Source organism: Trachymyrmex cornetzi, unplaced genomic scaffold (assembly GCF_001594075.2).
Source record: "Trachymyrmex cornetzi isolate Tcor2-1 unplaced genomic scaffold, Tcor1.1 scaffold326, whole genome shotgun sequence".
Lineage (NCBI taxonomy): Eukaryota > Metazoa > Arthropoda > Insecta > Hymenoptera > Formicidae > Trachymyrmex > Trachymyrmex cornetzi.
Window position 1 is genome coordinate 86062 of NW_017297961.1, and position 23355 is coordinate 109416.

The following is a 23355-nucleotide window of genomic DNA, read 5'->3' on the forward strand; positions in this document are numbered from 1 at the left end:
AGACTTTCACTCGAATCCGGTCTGCCTGATTCAATGCAATTACAACGTACAGTCTTGGTCCCTAGAAATCACAGCCATTAAATGCAACGAACGATCTGAGATTTAAGGCCACTCGATTTTAAATCAGCCGCTATAACTTGAATTCGAAAATGGCAATGTAATGTTAGCGTTATCGCAATATCGGCAACGAGGACGTCCCTATGGGCAAGCGATGACGCGTATTGCATCTCAAACGAAGTTTTGATGCTCTTTAATAATCTTTATTGCATGATGATATTAACGAACGCGAATTTTCACGTTTAATAGCACCATGGTTAACTAGCTTTCCTCTCGTATCTACAGCATTAGAATTACAATTTACAGAAAGCTAAGAAATCGTTAATCAGAAATAATTAAATATAGTTAGTTATTAGATAAGATTGTCAATACAAAAGGTTTTCGGAGGTCAGAAGATTCTCTATCTGATCTGATGAAGGAATACATGACTTTTGAGGAGAATTGGACAGCGAAAAGTCATTCCCCTTTTTTCGGCGATCGATTGGGTTTTCCGGTTAATGAGATGGACACGTTTCATCTCGATCTGATTGTACCTATCACGCGACGATAGTCGTGAGAGCGTTGCTTTTGCTTCCGTAGCTACTGGGTCTGCAATGAATAATTAATACATGACACGAGAGAGAGAGAGAGAGAACAACATAAAACTTGTAGGTATTACTTAGAGTAATTAAATAACGATAAATGTAAATGTGATATACCTGATAGTAGCGTGTTGCGAGGAACGCGACCATCCAGCAATAAAATTGATTTCGCCTCTTTGACTGCTAATACGCTGACGACGAACTTGACCGTCGCTTTTCGCGACGATTCGCCGCGAGACAACGTGCATAGCATCTGGTGCGATAGTGGACTGTATCGCTTTATACATTAACCTTTTTTTCATAAAAAAAAAGAATGCCATTGAATTTGCTATTTATTACAATTAACCGAATCATTAATTATTGATAAATTAGTTTATTGATAAAGAAATAATAAAGAAATAGCAAAAGTTACATGAAATCATAATTTAATTCTTAAAAAATTAACCAGATATATTTAATATGATGCTATACCAATTCAATCGTATAAATGGAGTTTAAGCTTACTAAAGCAAAAGACAGAAAATTTCAAATTGATTAAATACAAAAAACTATAAATCCAGTAGTTTTATTTTTGTAGATTTGCGTGAACTAATATTGCTCATACAATTACTATAATATAAGACAAGCTTACCTAGGCATTAAGGCAAGAACAGAAGTAAGTGCCACTGTCAGCCAGTATGTGATATGTGTAAAGGCCTGTTCCATTATCCAAAAGGACCCAGGTAGGCCCATGCAATTGACGCAAACAGCATTGTAAAATAAGCAAAATCCGAAGAAAATGCCTAAGGAACCGAAGATGGCACCAATATGGATTATAGTCTGAAATAAATATTGTGTTGCAATGCGACGTGGAACGTCTGTGACATTTTTGTATTCTCTCTTACATAGTTTATATTTTCATTTTGTCTTACTTACCCAAGACCTAGTTTCTATAGCAGCATGAGCTAGCATGACGACGATACACGCTGACATAATAATCGTTCCAAATTCCCATATATCAATAATCGAATCGTCATAAACCTGAAATAAACGTGCGCTTATCATATAAAGCAGACCTGTCCAATTTGAGATCCGGAGCCAAAACACAAAGCCGGCAACATCGATGCAAAAAAATTCAATGTGGGTAAGATTTCGGGAACTATCAAGTGTTGATATGCATCTAAGTGACGCTTATCAACATTTTATAGTTCCTAAAATCTTAGTCACATTGAATTTTTTTTTATGTCGATGGCTTTGCGTTTTGGCTCAAATTGGACAAGCCTGATATAAAGTGATGATTACTTCCAGCGAGTTTAAAATGTACTAACCTCTTTGGTAATAAAAAATATGACGACACTTTGGTAAAGAGCATCCATAATCGTGAGCCAAAACGAATGGGACTGATACACTAGTCCTAGACGTCCCCTTGTGTATAATTCCGGCGCTGTAAGTAATATGCGAGCTTTGGCGACTCGATCGTAAATGCCTAAGGCGAGAGGCGGCAGCGAAGTAAACAGCAAATTGTACAGCATTAAATATATTTGGTCTATCATTACAGCACCGGAAAAGCCGCAAAATATCTGGAAGAAAAGAGAAAAAACATAATTATAAGATATATAATAATAATTATAAAGATATATAATTATAAATATTTATTTCTCATTTATTTTTATGTTTTTCTTTTTACGTTCATTCGATACTTGCTTGAAACCAGAATATAAGGAAGACAAAAGTAGCGTTCTTGTAAAAGAAGTATAAAATCATTCTAGCGAGACGGTCGTAACACCAGTGACCGTGTAGAAGGAGGAGCCGGCTCAGCATAGAAAATCGGGAAATCGCGAAATCGGCTGCCATTACTGCTTGCGTGCCTTCTTGCCCTGAGATACCGACGCCCACGTCGGCGGTCTGTATCATGCTAACGTCGTTCGCGCCATCGCCAATTGCTAACGTCCTCATTCCCAATTGTTTTTTAACGATACGGACTATGTATGCCTGCAACATAAAATGAATTATATTATTCTAAATTCTTCATCATTATCATTTTAGTTATTAATTCGCGACTAGAGTTTGTTCAATCGGTATTCATAGTCGGTTTTCATTTTGTGATTGTCTTATAAGTAATGTATTTTAAGATACAGCTCTATGTTTGGTTTATGACATCTTAAACTGTACTTAAGATTACATATAAGAATTGACTATGAATATCGATCCTAGTTGATTTTTATATCTGAGTCCAGTCTTGAGTACAGTGTTAAGATGTCATAAACTCATCACAGGTATTCATAGTTAGTCCTTATATTTAAAATGGTCTTAAGTACAGTTTTGAGATATTATAAGCCACTGTATTATAGAAAATATTAGCATCTTAAAACATTACGTAAGATGGTCTTGAAATAAAGACGGACTATAAATATTATTCCTTAATATTTCGTTATTGTCAACGGATTACCTTTTGCAATGGCGTGGCACGACAGGCTAAGACGCTAGAGCACATTTTAGTGAGCTCGAGAAACGGACCGGTCAAACCCGATCGCGGATCTAGGATCACGGTCAACGTTTTGCCGTCCACAACAAGCGCGCGTTGTCGTGGCCACGGACTGCCGATCCTATGCGCGTCTCTCTCGATGATATCGCGGTTGTATATGCCGGCGGGATCCGCGATGGCCATCATACCCGGCTGCGAATGACTGTTGTTTATGCGTTCTTTGCGCACCGACTCCAGGTAACCGTGTATAAGCGTCTCAGCTACGGATTTCGATCTCGCCTGCAGCTGCAGCAGCTGCATGGCCGGCGTGAAGAGCTGTGCCGAGTACGCCACGTTCACTGCGGTCTCTGGTTTGTCCCCTGAAACGGAAAACGGAGACCGTGCTGACGTGGAACTCGCATTAACGCGCGCTAATTACGTTCAAGAACACGGACTGGTTCCGAGGGATGTTTATTTTTCATTGGCTTTCGATACGTACGCCTCTGTAATTTTTTTAATCCATCGTCTTTATATAATAGTATTTATGCAATAATGGATACGCGCAACGTTGGCTATGTGGGGGAAAATGCATTTACGATTCAATGCAAAACGCCTTATGTATCTCTCTCTAAGATGTTTGCACTAAAAATAGTGCTCGCCGATGTTAAAACCGGTTTGTCGCGATTGTTCGCTGGCTCACGGGTGAGTGATTTTCCACGAACCTGTCAGAACCCACACGACGATCCCGGCGGCGACCAGAGCGGCCATTGTTTCGGGCACACCAGCCTGGAGTTTATCCTCGATACCAGTCGCACCCAATAATGTCAAGTGCGACTCCAACATCGCGTACGAGTCGCGTATGCGATGCTCGCGATTCTCCGTTGCCAACTCCACCTCGTCGTGTTTCTGTCTCCACGTCTCGTACTCTTGCGCCGTCAGTGTTCTCTTCGCCATCACCAATGTACGTAGACCTTGACGCGCGTACGATTGCAGGTACTGTCGGATACTCGTCGAGGCGATGGTGTTCTCGTCGCTCGACGAAAGTGCCGGCAGTATTGTCGTGTCGGCACCCTTGCTATATAACACTATCTCGCCGGTATGAGGATGTCTGAGCAACACCGACATACATTTCCTGTTCGAGTCAAATGGCAGCACCTGCAAGCGTTCGAAGAATGACAACGGTGAACTACTTACATTCTGCTAGTACCTCGCTATTTACATTCTCACAAGCGACTTGTAACCACCTACGTGAAGTATCTCGAACGCGACCGTTGACTTATCCGGAAAGGATATAATCGCGCTGCGGGGTGTCCGTTTCACTAGCTTGATGTCGTAAGCGCGTGCTGCGTGAACCAGTGCCAACTCGTCCGGGCTCTCTGCCTCGTAGATCGCTGGACTCTGTAGCAATTCATCGCCGTTCTTCGTGTCAGGACTGCGTCCTGAAACCTTCTGTCCCTCCGGCGAAAATTTCCGTCCCAGCAACCCGATGCTCGGTATCGATGTTACGTTCAGCAACTTTGGCCTACAAAGATATTGCGCCATTAAATACCATTGTATCTTGAGTACCTCCGAGCGTTATACCAACCTGGAAATTTTAAACGGGAATTTCGAAGTATCGTCGAACGTATTTGCCGTGTTAATTACTGGTGAGACTGCAGATAAGGTGTGAACAGTTCTGTTGCTCGGAGATAGTGGTACCGGTGGAGAATTTACGGTCGGAAATAAGCTCGCGTCTGCTTGCATTATTCTGTTGAATATCCCGATGTTAAGTTTGTGAAAAATAATTCGTGATAAATACGGTGATAGATCTGATCTCTCTATTATAGTTGTAAAAATAGTCATATTTAATTATTTTCTTTTTTTGCAAAAATGAAGTTAATCTGTCAGTTTTTTGCATTCCTTTCATTTAATCTAACGTCGTACAAACCTCGTAGGGCCACTTCCGTTTTTCTGAGGTTCCTCGATGACTCCGCTAGAGTTCATACTATCGTGATGCGGTTGAGAATTTACGACTACCGTATTACACGTGGCTAAGACAATAAGAAACTCCTGTAAGCGATGTCGAAATGTACCTATGAGCAGGTCCTCCTTAAGCCGCGAGCACGGAAGCAGATTCTCGTTGTCGCCCATATGCGAGTAATCTTGTCCGCCTACTGCGCATCTCCTAAATAGCATTTTGTTTTCCGTAAGGGTGCCAGTCTTGTCGGAAAAGACGTACTGCACCTGTCATTCAATAATAATATTCCAAGTATAATATTTATACTTTGCATATTATATGCAAAATTTTTATGTTCAAAAAACAATGCAAAGAAGTGTTGAGAATTATACAGAACGATTATATCATTCAAATATTAAATTAATTGAGTTTATACTAATATAAAAAAACATTAAATATAAAAAAAAATTTTTATATTTAATATTTTTTATATTAGTTTTTTATATTAGAAGTGTATTGTAATGTCAGGATATAAATGTCCAATTTTCATTTTTCTCAAGAGATAAAATTTTCATAATATTAATAAGTTAATATCGTAAAACATTCGCTCCGCGCAAATTCATTTAACATAAATCGCCACACTCACTTGGCCTAGTTCCTCCGTGATATTCAGCGCGCGGCATTCCGCCTTACGGCCGGTTTCCGTGTCGTGGAGGGCCGGGTCGTGGCCGATGTGGTACACCTGTCCCACCTTAGCCATCTCGATCGTCACGTAGAGGCTCAGCGGTATCATCACTTGAAATATTATGACAAATGTCAGGAACGTCAGTAAGCTCTCGTAGATCGGCTCCTGCAGCACCGGTAAAAATGGTACCATCGACAGACCCGTATACGCGGACAGCCAGAATCGGCAACCGAAAGCGCCGATCACACATAGTACCATCAATATCACCACGCACCATTTCACGTCTCTGTTCATGTATCTCTCCAAACGAGAACGCTGAAATCACGTGCACGTTGTATCTCAAAAAGACATTTCTTCAATGTACCTTATTTATTCAATCACTTTGATTATTCTAAAATTATCCCTGATAGAAATATATGCAGTTTTCCTAGACAGTAATTCAATTACTGTTTAGTATTACTGTATTTTCACTAGTTGTAATAATACTGTATAGGAAATGAGCAAGAATTTAATAGAGGTTTATTCAGTAGCTGAAACAGATTTCCTACTAAAAATATGTGTAATTTGTAGACACTTGCTCAGTTATTGTTTTGTATTAATAGTTATTATTATTAATTAGATTCATTGTACTAGTTAAATACTTATACGTAATCTTTATTGTCCTGTTTTTGCTCAGTAAATGGATTCAGATTTTGTGCAAGAATTGCAAGCAAATTACATCTTGATTGGGATACTAAATAATTTTACTTTTCAATTACTGAAACAGAGTTAATATAAATCCAAATTAAAAATGCACAAAAAATGCATGACATTTCTACCAAGGAGATATTTGTTTCCATTGGTATTTACCTTGTATCTAGGACCACCGTTATTTAGCAACGCTTTGGTCTCATGACCGGCGTATATGACTATACCCTCGACGAAGTCGGTGTTTTTTAAGACGCATTCCCTCAGTAAAAGATTTTCTGTAGATACGGGCACCCTGCCGCCGTTTGGGTGTACCACGGCGCCATGAAACCTAACAGACACGTCAGTGGCATCACTCTGATAATCTAGTTAATTCTAAACGTTATCACGGCAATAAACGACATTGTGATGAGCGCGTTTCTCAGATAAATTGCAAAAATCTCGAGTCAAAGATTTACGGTAAAAATGTGAAAGACAATTGATAATTTGTTTAAAAAAGCTCTTCGAAGTTTAAAAACAATAGAAATAATTTTTAATTTTAACACACAATAAATACCGCCGACAATTTACCTGTATATTCTAGTACTTGGCTGATCGACCTCGACTACTGATCGGAACTTGGAAGGCTGGAAGGTATCCTGCAGATCGAGAAAACCCCGGACAACCTGACGCTGCTTCAGATTCGACTCGCCATCGAGATTGCATGTATCGAGGTAAGCTAATCCCTGAGGATCACTGCTTCGCAGAAGCAAGAGATCGGCCGGTACCAGTTCGTTGTTCGAAAGGTGAACCAGGTCACCCACCTTGACATCCTTCCACGCTACCTTCATGTATCTGTCGCCTTCGCTATAATGAAATCATGAGAAATTTCGTCAAGATATACGTCGCACTAGTTTTAAGCATTACTTAAACAACACTGGAAGCGTAATTGCATAAACGTGACGCATAATTAAGTAATAATATAATTAAAAGGATCGCGCAATGAATAAATTAGGTACTCCTACATCTGCAACGCTTTTTAATTTCACCGTCTGCAATTACGCAAATTACATTTAGCGACTTTGCAATAGAGATCTGATTATACGCTCAATGAAGAGACTGTGAATATTTCTCTAATAAAGCACAGTCTTTTTTTTTAATGAACTGGATTTATCATGTATGAAATATGCGTATCATATCAATATGTTCCATACGCAAAATTAATCAAATAATTTACATATATTGTTATTTTATTATTAAATAGCATCAAATAAAAGTTAAATATCTATCTCTCCTTCCTTCAAAGTTGAATCGGCGAACGAAATTTTACATAAACATTTTACTTAAGTTGACGAAAGCAATCAACAAATCCTATATTGCATTAAAAGAATCCAGACTACTCTGCTGTCGTCACCGCAAAAAACATTTCACATAACTTCGAATGCAAATATTTCGATTTAGTTAAAATCGAAACGAACTCCGTCTACACAGCGAAACATATGCACTGAGAAAAAAATATAGTCAATTTTAATAAATATTTACTTCAATACTGCCAACTAAACATTTACTTACAGTAAATAAATATTTGTTCAGTAAAAAAAAGATTGTTAAATCAAATTAACATTTCTTGTATCAAAGAAATATATCTTTATATTTAATAAATATTTTAGTTGGCAGTATTCGATTAAATATTTATTAAAATTGACTATATTTTTTTCAATGTGCATTCGGCAATAGTATTATAATTATTTGTCTACCGAAACAGAAAATGAATAAACCATTGTAAATATTATCGTGAATAACAACAGTACGATAAAAAATTAAAAAGTTAATGAACAGTTCTTTGCCGTGTTTTGCTCCTTTGCTCTTTTTTTCATTTTAATTAAATATTGAACATTTTTTTAACGTTATGAGATGTCAAATAAGCACATCACTCACGAAAACATAGTTCTATAGGAAACATGTTATACTTTAATTAACTTTCTATATCTAATAACGAAATCAAGAATATTGATATATGAAATATTGATACGTCATACAAGTTGTGAAAGAGTTTCGTGAAAATATAATTTCCTATTACTCTCCGGTTCTCCTCGGCATGGAATTGCGATGGATAGGCCTACAGGCGACCTTGCTTGGTTAATTCAAGAAAGATTCATCTGTCTCGAGTACTCTTAGGATATGACGAAATAGCCGATTGACGATATTTCTTTAATTGAAGCACATAGAATGGCGGCATCCAAGGTTGTACGACCTTGAACGCCATCGTCACAGCCATTCTCGTGGATCATTTGATCCACGAATGAAATTGAGACGATGGACGGTCATTGGAGACGATCATCGAAATAAAATTGAGACGACCTTTGAGAACTGCAGGTCCTCTTATAAACGATATTGTTTCGACATTTGGACGCGGTAGATTCGCAACATATTAGTAAATAGGAGGAATTTATTTTGAGAACAAGAGAATATCGTATATCTTTACAAGGTCATCTTATTAGACGAGACTAAATGATGTAAATTCTTTTGTGTTCGCCTTGAAAGATAATAGAAAGAAAGACACCATTCTTGTATCTTTGCACCGTTCACTTTTTCGTCACGTTTAGTATGTCATAAATCATTGTAAATGCATGCATTATGCATCCGCGTATCGTATCGGTGTCACGATTAAACGATGTTTCCTTTTTGTCGTGGATTTGTATCGTTATGGACCTCGAAGAAGCAACGTGAGTACACGATGTATATATCATAAATAAATGAGCTAATTATGCAATTACATACGTAACATCTGCCTAATATCATAATCATCTCCATATACATAATACAGCGAGAAATCTAATGATTCTATATAATTCGTTCTCGAATATAACACAATATTGCAAAAACAATGTCTAAGTGGACATAGATAAAATACATAACAGGTTTTTCTGCGGTATATTACGTAAGCAACGTAACTGCGTTCTCAGCATACCATATTAAAGCAAGACTATTACAATTCGTTGTAATAATTTATTTAATGAGTCCTGAAATAAATTCGTTCATTTTCTTAAATAAATAATATTTTTTTTAGTCACACGTATTCAGACGATCAAACATACCGTGTACCCTATCATCGTGTACGTTATCGCCGGATGCATAATTTTAGGATAACAATTTTTAACTGTACTATAATTGCGAGAGATAACAAGTCAAGGATAACTTACCGGTAACTTATATTACCGTTATCAAAATTCACAGAACTTCTATATATTTGCACACAAGAAAAAATTTTAGATTTTTCAACTTAACATTTTCTTGGCATTCTTTTAACATCTGTTTCAACTTGAATTTCAAACGGTTACGATTCTAATACTTACGAAATTTTATGGTTTAATCTATATAGTTATCTACAGTTAGTAGACATCAGTTGCAAGTTCATTAATTTATTTGAAATTAATTTTTATTAAATAATTTTACTATTTTTAAATCTAAGTATAACAATGGACTCTCGAAATTAAAACAAAAATAATTCAATAAACAGGCAAGTGAGAGTAAACTGCACGGTTAAAGGTTTAACCTTTAATCGCGCAGCTTACTTTCATTTGCCTGTTTATTGAATTATTTTTGTTTTACTATTTTTGATGTTCACACTTGAACATTTTTGCAAAAAATCTTCCAAATTGAAAGAACATTAAATTACAATTCTTTTAAAATGAAATAAAAACTAAAAACATATACTTTATTAATTTAAAACTTAATAATCTAAAATAAGAAAAATCAGATATTTTTGTAAAAAAATAATCATCCAATTATTAAATAAAAGAAATCGTGGGAAATCTGCGTATCGTTTGATTAAATATGTTAGAAAACAAAGTACAAATTATTTGCAGTCTAACATTTATATAGTTATACTTTTTGCGCTGAATTGTTCGTAGAAAAAGTTTCCTAGAACGTCTCTATATATGAATTTATTGGTTACTCGTCGATATTTCAGGATCTTAAGCGCATTTCGGAGAACCGATATAGTTATAGAATACGCAAACGTATACGCATTACATACGTTTACACCCGCATCGCGTGACGCAACTGGTGACATCATTCACCGGTTTAACGGCACTCAAAAAGCTCTGAAAAAGGAAAAAAATAGACTGAATGTATGCCTTTCTGTCTCGAGTTTATCCCAAATTTAGTTAAAATGAAATTCTTTTTATAATATCGTAACATGTCGTAACGGAAGAACATTGTATATTGGATGACATTTAGAAGTTTGCGAACGGTACGTCGGTTTCGTCGGCGAGTTTCGTGGGAAAGGAGGCTTCTAAAGTGAGATACTGAGTAGGCGGTCTTACGGCTTCGGATTTAGGAGAAGTTTTAATGCAATAGAGCATGTCCAGTGGCTACCACAACAACGAAACTATCGACGAAGGTCAATAGCTGTATGTTTCACAATCGATGTCAAACAGGCGAGGCAAGTGCGATGATCAACAGCTCGTATACACGAAACTTGCGACATTTTTTCCGTATAATCTGAGAAACTTTTGTTTTACTTGCAATCTTAACAGTGCTGCAAAATAAGTTTAATTAAATAATTATAAATCAAAAGAAGACAGTTTTTTTTTCAAATTATTATAGATGCTAGTGAAATCGAAACAAAAATTGATTCTGTTTCTTAATTTGTGGACATTTATAAAATAGGAAAATACAGAATCACTGAGAGAAAAGATTTTGTTGATTTAGCGAGCCACCAGTACCTTTAACCTGTGACCGGTAAATATGTGACAACAAATTATGTTGTTGTGATTGCTGCTAGTCTGCTATACCAACTAATTATTAGTAACAGAAACAAACTGTATAGAATCTAACCTATCTTTTGTATAAACTTTAGCTCGTTTACATAGAATTCGTAGATGATCGTGGAGTCTTAAGTCGTAGGAAACCGACCAAGCACAGTCAAATATAGGGAGAATACTTGACTAGAATTAGTCAATTTCTTACGATTTGAGACTCTGCAACGTCTACAACTTTTATATATATATATATACATTGAGAAAAAAAAGTTGCTGTTTCAAAAAAATATTAGTTAATTTAACTAAATGTAGCAGTCACGGGCTGTCAAGCAAATGTTTGTTAATTCAAACAATTAACATGTTTTAAATTACAAGATTTTGTTAATCTAAATATATAAATATTTGAAGTAAATACTCATTACAAACTAAACGCATTTAGTCAAGTTAATAACTTTTTTTTCTCAGTGTATATATGAACCTCTTATTTGCTAGCGATACTATCGATTATTTGTTACATTGACGAATTAATTTGCAATCGTAACAAATCGATTGTTTTTTTAACAAATATCGCATTTGCTTTCCCTTGATTTGTTCCTATAACAAAATCATTTCTCTCAGTGATAAAACGTTCATTCATCAGAGAAAGGTTTCTTTAATTTAAAGAAATGTTTCTTTGCTAAACGGTTAAAAAAATTTCTTTGATTTGAACATAATTTCTTTAAATCAAAAATAAATGTTTTTATTTAATATTTTAAAAAATAATGTTTAAATCAAAGAAATAACGTTCAAATCAAAGAAATTTTTTCTTTAATCGTATAGCAAAGAAACATTTCTTTAAATCGAAGAAACCTTTCTCTTGGTGTTTATTGAGATCTGACAAATCTTATAAGGCTACATAAAACGGAGTTGGATTTTAATTAAATACAGATAGACAGATCATAAGTAGCACTTTCGCTTAGCTGCCGCGCCTTGGCAAATAACGATACAGTCCGTTGTTAAAAATTTAGAACAAGCTACGTGAACGAAGGGAGGAATTAAATTCCATATTAAATTATTTAAACCTGCAATTAATTAAACAAACTAAAATAAGAAAAGATTGATTTCGTGACTTAAAAAAGTTCTACAATTCCACCAAAGTTGTACACATATGTATGCATGTGCATTCACGAAAAATGTTGACATATTGTCTCTCAGAGCTTCGAAAGAGGAGGCGCGTAATTGCAATAAAAATATGTCGCGGTAGACTTTAACAAGCGGAATCGAAAGATTGTAAGGTTCGCGCTATGTGAGACGAGATAAAAAGGGGTAATGGCAGTAAATGCGAATGTCAAGGCCTTCGGCGCACGAGATCAGAATCGACCTGGCCATGAGTGTAAGAGGAAAAGAGAGCGAGTTGCTCGCACTATTATGCGGATACGTTGCGTTCAGAAAACGATAAAGTTGAACGATTAGCGAGCGCGTATAGTCACGACTGAAAGAATCGCCACTGCCGAGAGTCGCCAATGTAATTTTGAATCGATCGTCCTGTGCGATAGAGAACACGCAAATGCATCGGCGGGTAGTGCATCATGCCTGCATCAAAGATCTGTATAATATTCGCATCAAGCATAGTAATTAGAATATTTTCTTCTGTGGCGACACAGGTAAACATGTAAATATTTTATCTCATTGCATGATAACATGGTTTTTTTTATCGTAGCGACAAAAAAAGAGATTTTAAATCAAGACTACCATACAAATTATGGAACGATTTTAGGTCTGTTTTCTGTGGCTGAACTAGTGTACGCTTAAAATGAGGTAGATATACGTTTGATATTTGTTTAAAGCGAGAAAGAGAGTTCTAGAACAGTCTAGTGCAGGAACAGAAAACAGATCATTTGTATGACGAGCGTGATCGGGAATGTGAATTAATATTGAAAAGGAATTGACGTGTATAGGATATGACGAGACACGTCGAAGGGCAAGGTCGCCTGGCGAAATCCAGAGAGACGTATCGGAATTGCCAGGTCATCGATCAATTTTCCGATTACGTTGCATTATGAACGAGGGTTCGTGACGATCACGGAACTGCCCACGTTCGCAAGAACGATCAAAACGACGAGCGAACGATTAGGTAGACCAACGGCAATTGAATCACAATTGTAATTATATGAGACCAAATGAAAATCTGTTGATTTTCATATAGATGTAAAAATTAAGAATATTATTTTTAGGTCACGAAGTAATTATCTTTATTTATTTTCACACACAATGTTTTCGAGGATCTCAATTTTTCCTCAATTTACATCGATATAAAGTCGAGTAGAGAACCCTGCTCTAACTGTATAGATCCCGAAATGAGTTATACACTGAAAGAAAAGATTGGCTGAATATGACACAGCATTTTTAATTTGGTTGCAGCAGTCAATTTTTGGTTGCATTAGCCTATCCGCAATTCAGTATAGAATTTCGATAGGCTAACGCAACCAAAAATTGGCTGCTGCAGCCAATTAAAAATGTTATCCATATTTAACCCTCTAATTTGCTGCAACAGCCAATCTTTTCTTTCAGTGTAGCAAATTCGATTAGGCGCACAAATGCATATTAAAACCTGTGTACTAATTTCATTTTAATGTAAAAGTAAAATACAAATATTTCAAATTATAAAATACATATTTTTCCTAACAACGCAATAAAATGAATAGAAAATTAGGCTGTTTCTGTATATATTTATTTTAAATACACATTTTTATGACAACTTGTGTACACTGAGAAAAAAATGCTGTTGATTCAATTAAAGTCTACATTACGGGCTGTCACTAAAGCCGGCGGCACACGATGCTTGTTTTCCTACTGGATTGCTAGCTGGATTAGAATCTTGCCACCGTATTGGATGTGATGCTGTCAGTGCCAGCTTTTTTATTGACATAAAGGTATAAATTATTATTTCAATAATCAAGGCCTTTATGTCAATAAAAATATACATGAATTAATTACTTATGTTAGTAACAGCCCGTAATATAGACTTTAATTGAATCAACAGCATTTTTTTCTCAGTGTACGGCGGCTTTAATGTGCACCAATGCGTACTGAGTGCATCCAATTGAATTCGCTATCAGTTTTTACATATAATGTAGCTTCTAATGTAATGAAAATATTATATATATACAAGGTTCAGTAATGATTAGTTTTTAAGCTATCATCATGTAACAAAGAGAATGGATTAGAGCGGTGTGATTTAGTGGTAAAGCGCAGACTTGTAATGCGGAGGATCCACGTTCAAACCCACCTGATTAGTGGGAACTTTATCCTAAGCTTCGCTCCCCATATATTGAGTAAAGAATAAGGACTCATGTATGGAAAACTGGGCTCCGTCTCCTCGGAAGAGACATTAAACTTGTGTTAGAAACGCAGATGCAAGACAGGATGTCGACTGCGCGAGAATCAACGCGTTGGTCGTTATCGTTTCTATTGATATGTTATGCACTCGGAACAAGAATTGTTGTCCAAGGGGGAGTTCGAAAGCTTACCCGACAAACCTATCGAGGAGGTAATATGCTATTCAAACGTTAGATTCTTGTATATAGTTTCTTACTGCAAGTTTATGCCACTAAAAGCCCACCGTTTGCTTGCTATAAGTTCACAAACGGCTTCAAACGTTTGACTCTTATAGTATCTTACAGAATGAGCTTCATCGAGTATTATCCTTTCTCAACTGAGAAACGTTCAAAGGAGTTTGTGAACTTATAGCAAACAAACTATGGGCGTTTACTGGCACAAATTCATGCAGTAAGAACTTACAAGAATAATATATCATCTCCTTAACGGACTTGTTAGATAAGCTTTTGAACTCCTCCTTCGATATCAATTTTTGTCCCGAGTGCATAACATATCAATAGAGATCTACTGAGAAAGGATAATACCAAATGTAAAGCTCATGCAGTAAGAAACTACAAGAGTCTAGCGTTTAGAGCAGCTTGTAGGCTTGTAGCGAGCAAACGATGGACTCTCACTAGCACGCTTATACGAAAATTTATTTGGTACGATGAATTTAATTTTCACAATAATGATACAAATTGATACTATAATTAAAAAACTGTCCATTATTGAGCCTTGCATTTATGACATCTTTTGTTTACCACATTATATGTGAAAATTGAATTCATCAGAACTAACTTATTTATCATATAATTAATATAGACCCTGCTATAAGTTCACAAATTAATTATTTGGAAAAATGTTGGGTCGACTATATAGTTAGTGTGCAGTCCTTTGTAAGCCATCAATTTTTTTCCTTTATCTCATAACCGTCTTCTTAAATAATCGAAGTGCAGACCGTATAATAACAATAATCTATACGTCTAATAACTCACATCTAATTAAATTGTCTCTCTTATGAGAAACATAAATCGCGAGACTTTACCTCGATGGAAGAGGATTCAAATTAATGTTAATAGACCTATAGTTACCATCCTCAAAATTGTTGCAAGTCACGAGACGATATTTCGGAGTTCGTTCCCCCCTGATTCGGGTATGTAATCCAAGCCGTCCTCGCGTTGCGCTGCAACCAACCACGTGGCATGCGTAGATACGCGTTTATCGGCGCAAGCGTATCGGTCAGCAGAGTGGTTAGAGGACTCTAGCCGTGGCAAATTTATCTTATTCGATCGCGTGTGCAACAACCTCTGTTTTCGTTTGTCAAGATCATTTTCGGATACATAAGCGAAACGAGCGGCACGTGTTCGGCTGACGAATAGCGAATGTTAACGCACGTACGATAACGCGTTATACGAACTGTCTCCGTAACCGTTGTTCGTGTCGATAATAATCCCGTTGTAGTCGTTGCGAGACACGTCGATCAGAGTTAAACGTAAACAACGTTGACGCGACGTGGTGAACGAATTAGAACATCGTATCATGTGTTGCGAACGCGGACGTGTGCTGCGGGAAAAGAACGGTACGAGACACTTTCTTCACCATGTTCGACCGCAATGTACGGCAACTGCTCGCTCGCGCGCATTCGCGTTTACATGTACGTGACCTACATATCTGGAATTGTCGGTCTTATTGGAATCGATCTATCGGATTCCGTTGTCACAAGGATTCTAACTGAAGCGACGGTAGCGACGGCTCGTGTACGGCAACATGAGCAAGGATAAATGAGCGCAAGGCCGATACCAATTGAAAAATTAAATGTCCTTGTTCAACTTTTTATATTCAACGTGAAGCTTCCCCGCGTACATAGAATAATAATTCATTATTAGAAATAAAACTGAAGCTTTTTCGGTGTTCGATTATTGTTGCTTCATTATATGTATTCAGATTTCACATTCTTCGAATATCTTATCCAATAGACGTATTAACGTTCTACATATTTCATCGACATTCGTTAATGTTTCTTATCGAACTTCACTTCTATATAGTTTGCAAATAGACACGTAACGTTATATCGGCTCTTTTTATTTGTAAAACTTGAGTTATCTCTACACGCTTTTCTACGGAAGTTCCGGGGGCAAGGGGAGAAGAGGCTTATACGATCCGTACGCTATACTTTGCTGTGTACAACTACAATGTTGCACTCACCTAACGTAGACACGACAGGTGGAATTGTTCACACGCCGGTCACTGGCGAGTCGTCGGTGATCTTCGAAGAAGTCCTTAAGCGCCGTGACGCCCAGAACGAATACTACGGGGATCATCGCAATCTCCTTGCCAAACGCGTTTATAGCGGGCACCCAATTAAGCAGCACGATGAAAATGAAGTACAGATTGGCCACACGGTGGAATTGCTCTAGCAAATTACGAGGTAGGAAGCTCAGCGCCGTGTACTTCGTTGTGCGTACCCTAAAGAAGAAACGAGCACGCGGGAAACGCGTGTGAGACAATGGACCGTCCGCGTCTGATTCAGAAATTCTGGCCACGAGACGACAAACTTTTGATTAGATTTATTTCAGAGTGAATTTATATACAAGTCTGTAAACCAAAATCTTTTTCGATTTTGAAACGCAATCATGAATAGAAGTAGAGTAATAATATCACGTATTACATTGACAAGCAATTAAATAATTTTTTATGCTGATAAGCAATTATAGAAGAATGTTAATAATTTGTCGACTACAACAAGTTAGAATGAGTACGATAAGAGTATAAGATAACATGTATAAAAAGAGACAGATATATATACACACCCTTTTTTTAAACTCTTTTGACAAAATTGCTCGTGGCCAGTACTGTTATAGGGTCTCTAATCCGAACTGGACTATACACATCTTTCTCATCTCGTTATTATTCTCACCTATTGTCCATCCTATCTCCATTGGGATGCTGTCTCTTCGGAGTCTTCGGAGGCACTAAATGATTCGGCACTATTGTTCTTAAACGGGGTTCTTCTGGTAGCGGGCCAAAACAATGGGCCCATAGTCTTCTCCACCATGGAGGCGCAACACTACGTCTTATCGTATAGATAGACTCCGATCTGTAAACAGTCGCAACGAAATTTATCTTTAGCACTTTACTTTCTACGAACTGTGCATAAAATATATCATCTTCTGTAAAAAAAGATATCATAATTCGTAGTAAAAAAAAAAATTTTTTAATATTCTCAGTTTCGCGCGTTCATCGAATTCATAATTTTGATCGATATTTTATGACAAAGCACTCATTATCAGTTAATATTATCGATGAAAAATGTAAATTACGAATATATATTTTTATCAAATGATTATACAATATACAAAATTTTAATTATAATTTTTAAAGGTAAAATTATATTTTTTATTTTATATATTACTTCCGATAATTCAAATATCTCTAGTTACATTAAATTATAAGTCAAATTGTTTGTGTCTCTTATAATATGAAGTGTCTCTCAAAGTTTTTTAGGATTTAATATTTATTGCCTCGGTAGTCTAATGGCTCAGGACGCTCGTACGGTTTACAAGAGATCCGGGTTCAAGTCCCGGCCGAGGTAATATTTTTCGCAATAAATTTATTAATAGTTTTTATAGATTAACATCTTTATAATATATGATGCTTGATGGTAGCATCAAATTATTAAAATTGCTTGTCAATTTAATTCGCGATTACTAGAGTAGTTTTAATTGCGTTTATTTAGTCCGGAAAAACAATTCGGCGCGCAGTTTGAAAAAGACTACAATATGGTATATATGCAAGTACATATATAGTATATATTAGTAATTCAAGATTGAATTATTTAAAGCAACGAAGATCCAACTCCGACCGTAATAGGCAGTTACATTCTAGTATTAATTGAGTTTCTCAAATATACGGTCAAAAAATATAAATATATTGTTTAATATTTATTATTGATCATACTTTTATTGTATATGCCGACTATTTATCGAGAAAGTATAGATAAAGATTTATAGAGAATATATTATAGATATAGATAAAGACTATTTACAGAATAACGTAACAATTACATAACATTTCAAGATAAGGCCGATACCAAAATGGATCTTAATTTTAAAACTCTTTAAATTTTATGTGTAATTGTAATGCAAATTTTGTAATTTACTATTTATCTATTATACTGTCTATCTTATTAACGCACTGTTAATTTGTTAGCTGATAATTAATCTTTATCACTCAGAACAATGATAAATCATGTTTTCTTTTACTTCGTACCTGGACGCTTGACGGGAATGTCCGCGAAAGGAAGGCATCCTGCCGGCAGTAGGCGGTCTGCCATCCTCCCTGTGGCCTGGTGGTAGGATAAAATCTGTTCTGGAGCCAACACGATGGTGTCCCGTTACGGCTGGTTGGTTCTGCGTTACATCCGCCACCTGACCCTGACTGAAGGCTCTCTGGTGGCCCGGCTTCTTTAATGCTGACGGTCGACCCGCGGATGTGGCGCTTCCCACCGTCGTCAATGGACCCAGGAAGGACCCGTAGGTCTGCCATTCGGTTGTACCATCCGCCAGGACACCACCGTGACTCGCCGATCTCGCGTGCGTTCTCGGGAAGCCTTTCCTTCTGGCCGAAGAGTTGACTTCCTCTAATGCGTCCTCGTCCTCGTCGCCGTTGCTGTTTTTCGACGTGTTTGTCGTCGTCGTGATACTGGTCGTCATTGTCGTGCTCGCCGTGGTCGAACCACCGTGGAGGAACGACAGAGGAGGCGGCTGGAGAGATGCCGAGATCGACGACGAAGACGACGATGACGTCGTCGCGCAGCTGGGGCGACCCGCACCCGGAAACACGTAGAGAGACCCCTGTCTCTCGATCTCCTCGGTGGCTGCTTCCTGCGCGTCGTCCTCGGACATGCTGGCACATCTATGCACACGCGATGTAGAACAAAAATTCCGTGTAAACCGTGTGAAACGATAAGTGCAGAGTAAACTTTGCAAGAACCGGTTAAGTCTCTCAAAACTTTCAACAATGACACATGTCATCGAACATTCTTATAATTTACTTTCATATACCTAGCTATAATTATTAACGAGAGAAATATAAAAGAGAGGGTACTTTTCAATGGAGACAATGATTTTCAAATAACATATAGATAATACTTTATTTTTTGTGTATTAAAAATTACAAAGATTTTTCATATTTGCAATTTTATACAGCTTCTATAAACTATAATGTATATCTTATTTTTTAAAACTGTATAAATCGATTATATATATATATATATATAATAATTATTATTAATGAGAATAAGATATTCTTGAGGATTATTTGTGTGTTCTGAAGTATTTTGCAATATTTAGAATTTAGGACTTGCGTAGTTTTTGAACTCTGTTGTTGAATTATTGATAAATGATAGAATACTATTTGACATCAAATAGAAGAATTATCGTAGGTAATCGATTGTAGGGTCTAACCCGGGATGTAATATTCGCCACACCTTTATCCACAACTATAGATGAAATTGTATCATAATCAAAATTTGCGGAATCAATTTGAAAGCAGGTATTCAATCTTCTTCGATCGCACTAGGAAGATAATTTGTCTTCACATTCTTGCTCCGATAATAAATACGCTTTTTGAGCGCAATCGTTTGATTTGAAATTCGTTCGTTGATATTATTCTTCTCGCCACGCATTTGCTTATTTCCGTGACTGACGAATCATTCGCGCTTGTAGGTATGTATCCGGAATAACATGGAATAACAATTGTACGTGCATCACCGCGTGTGCCTTCCAAACAGAAAACGCAAATACAATTACGAACTTGACGCAATCGTGCAGTGTTATACTGATTGTGAGTTATACCGCGGCACGTTGCTGTAAATAAAAAAATTGACATTTTAAATATATTAAAAACGTCGAAATTAATTAAGTATTTTTTTCATATATTTTTAAATATTGATATATAATTTGTAATTTATTTTTATACATATACATTCTATATTTTTATAAAGAAGGAATATATATTATTTCAGACGACATTGAGGTTCGATACCTGGTTTAATATAATATGAAAATGATAACAAAATTTTATCTAAGCTTTCTATCAACGTAAGCATGGAAATATTGATAGCCAATAGCCTCGTCAAAAATAAATGTGAAAAATTGGCACACTATAATATTTGCTCGAAAATATACGTTATCGTTTCCAGCACTGTCTTATATATCTGTATACAGAATTGATAAAAAGCATATCTTAAAGCATGTTTTGAGCATATTTCTCTTTTAATACTATTTAAAACATGTTCAAAGCATAAAAAATATATTTAAAAACAAAACACACATAATATTATATTTAAAAAAAATATTTCCTTTTATCAACCTTGTTCATATATCATAATCCGATGTATCTATGTGTCTCGCACGTTCATCGAACTTGTATTAATAATTATTTAATTAAATCGATTTTATAATTGGGGGGGAGGGGGCAATGTTCCTGCATAAGTTATATTCGTTAAAGATTACATTAATTATTCATCGACTTCTGCTTGATTTATTATCTAGTAAATGTAATGTAGTACGACAATATTTGACAATTTCCAGATAATTGCAAACTGTATGTACAAGACTACGTGACAATATTGCAGTATAATCAAAAACAAGTGTTCTCAAATTTCATTTATTCGTTCTAAAATCAAAATCCGAAATTGAATATCGAGATATGATTTGCCAGCGTTACGATATTAAACACAATTTCGTATCTTTCTTATCGGATAAAAAAAGATAGGGGATCCTTCAATAAAACGCGAATCATAGAAAGTGCTATGTGTATGTAACGTTTATCGGACATCCTGTGTACTCCATGTAGATAGCCAAAGTAAACTACCTTTGCAAAAAAAAAACGCAGTGCATGAATGCATGTCTGAGAGAAAATTCTTTGCGCCAGGAAGCAGGAATTTAGGACGCTCTCAGAAATACCGCGTTATTTTCAGATACTATTTCAAAATCCCAGTACGTCATTCAGAGATTAATCTTAATAGCCTCTCACTCAAAAATCGAAGTATAATACCCTTTGAAGGACATATTCGAAGCTCGTGTGCAGCATTTGCCATTAAAATAAAATAAAATTAGTCAGACATATATACTGCATATGAAAAGAAGTATTGCCAAAGAACGCTTATCGTCCATTTACACTGGTATAAAAATACACCCTTCGTCTGATATATTTGCCAATAATTCTGATAAGTATTCGATATACTGCGAACAAAGAATAGGCTATATTTTTCTTTCTTATTTCTTATTAACGTTAAAGAGATCTTGAATACTCTTTGATATTGAACAACTGCAGCGCGATAATAGCATTTAAATTAATGCGATTGATGAGCTTAGATATATAATAGATACCTACGTAAAAATATAGAACGAGCTAGTTTCAATTAATAATATGGACATTGTTTATTTCGATCTTAGATATTTTTATTAATGTTGATTTTTATCTTGATCGTCTACCTTTCAAGCTGCAACTGGCTTATTTTTCAAAGTATTAACGTACCAACATATGTGTGTAAATACACTTAATATGATAGGTTAGTCAATATAAGTAACCTTAATTTTGCCCTCAACGATCAAGGTAATAAAAATTAAGGTTACTTATTGATTCATCTATGTATATAATACAATATATGTACAGTGAAAGCTAAAAATTTTCCACGATTAAAAATACATTACCTAATAGGATAGACTATCATAATAAAAACTTACAATTTTCCATGATTGAAATATTACGTAATCTTGCAGATATATCTAACAATATACTTGAGGGAAACTGGATATTTTATCGTTTCTCGATTTAGCAGCATCTAACTTGCATTATTTTTATTATATGTTTACCGGATCTTTAATTCGCGCTCGGACGCATGTAGTATCTAATTCGAGTTCGAAGAAGCGCGGGGGGCGGAATGCGTGTCACGGGTCGTTCCATCGTGCGTACACGCGTGCATGCGCTAATGAGTGCAATCGCGCGGTCGCGTGTGCGTGCAATGCGATGTACGGAGATTCCGGTGTACTTACGATCGATGGCGCGCAGGTTACCCTTCTCTTTACGCGCGTGAATCGCTACCGGCCGAATGTAAACGAAGTATCAAGGGTAGAAAAAAATCGAGCGACTATACTAAATTGGGTCACCCGTTTACTCACGAGCGCCTCCTTTAATCACGCTTTATCGCGCCATTTGCTGTCGTTAGGACGATTGGAATAATCGTTAAAGAAAATTGCGATATCGCCTCCTATTGATCATCGAGACTCTTCTGGATTATTCGAGATTAATCTTTCGAAATCGTACTGTCAAAGAAATAACAGTTGTTGTAGTACACTTATTGTCGATAATATCAACGCATCGATCAAAATTCTCCGTATATATAATAAACCTATTCGGGAAAAAATGTTTCACCTTTTTCTGATAATTCCGAACGCTTTTTACAAGAGACATTAATAATAATTGACAGCACTTTTTAGATAATCTAAATTTCTTTGAGAAAAGAACTCTTTTAAAGGTCTCATTTAAAGATTTTTCTTCAAAAAAGAAACTTTAAAAAGTTATTTTCTCAGAAAAAATAAATTATCAAAGAATTTAGACGGAAGTTGGTAAATACGTGTCAAAAACGAGATTTTAGATCAAAGATCAGAGACGACTCACAGGTTGTTTATTTTTCGCGACTTTGATATCGCGATATTTAACGTGATAATATGAGGAAATTTTATCCATGCTTTTTTCCCAGTTAACGCAAGAGTGGCTTTTCTGACCGGCGTTGAAATAAACGCAACGAGTGTAATAGAATCTCTCTCTCTCTCTCTCTCTCTCTCTCCCCCCCCCCC

The 23355-nt window shown here is 36.2% G+C and overlaps 1 protein-coding gene across 1 annotated transcript in view; it reads right to left on the reverse strand.

Annotated features, from left to right (window-relative positions):
• Window positions 1-249: 249 nt before the first annotated feature.
• LOC108762947 (probable phospholipid-transporting ATPase VD) overlaps window positions 250-23355 on the reverse strand; it is a 26784-nt gene continuing 3678 nt past the window's right edge. Inside the window, exons 2-18 of the mRNA XM_018510217.1 lie at window positions 18761-19405; window positions 17409-17588; window positions 16697-16957; window positions 6960-7235; window positions 6552-6720; window positions 5664-6017; window positions 5009-5304; window positions 4667-4828; window positions 4330-4603; window positions 3804-4236; window positions 3067-3461; window positions 2322-2609; window positions 1946-2197; window positions 1554-1658; window positions 1270-1457; window positions 756-929; window positions 250-645 (exon numbers count right to left, since the gene is read on the reverse strand). Of these exons, the coding sequence (XP_018365719.1) occupies window positions 594-645; window positions 756-929; window positions 1270-1457; window positions 1554-1658; window positions 1946-2197; window positions 2322-2609; window positions 3067-3461; window positions 3804-4236; window positions 4330-4603; window positions 4667-4828; window positions 5009-5304; window positions 5664-6017; window positions 6552-6720; window positions 6960-7235; window positions 16697-16957; window positions 17409-17588; window positions 18761-19395 (4494 nt within the window). The 5' untranslated portion in view covers window positions 19396-19405 and the 3' untranslated portion in view covers window positions 250-593. The remainder of the gene's footprint in view (window positions 646-755; window positions 930-1269; window positions 1458-1553; window positions 1659-1945; window positions 2198-2321; window positions 2610-3066; window positions 3462-3803; window positions 4237-4329; window positions 4604-4666; window positions 4829-5008; window positions 5305-5663; window positions 6018-6551; window positions 6721-6959; window positions 7236-16696; window positions 16958-17408; window positions 17589-18760; window positions 19406-23355) is intronic.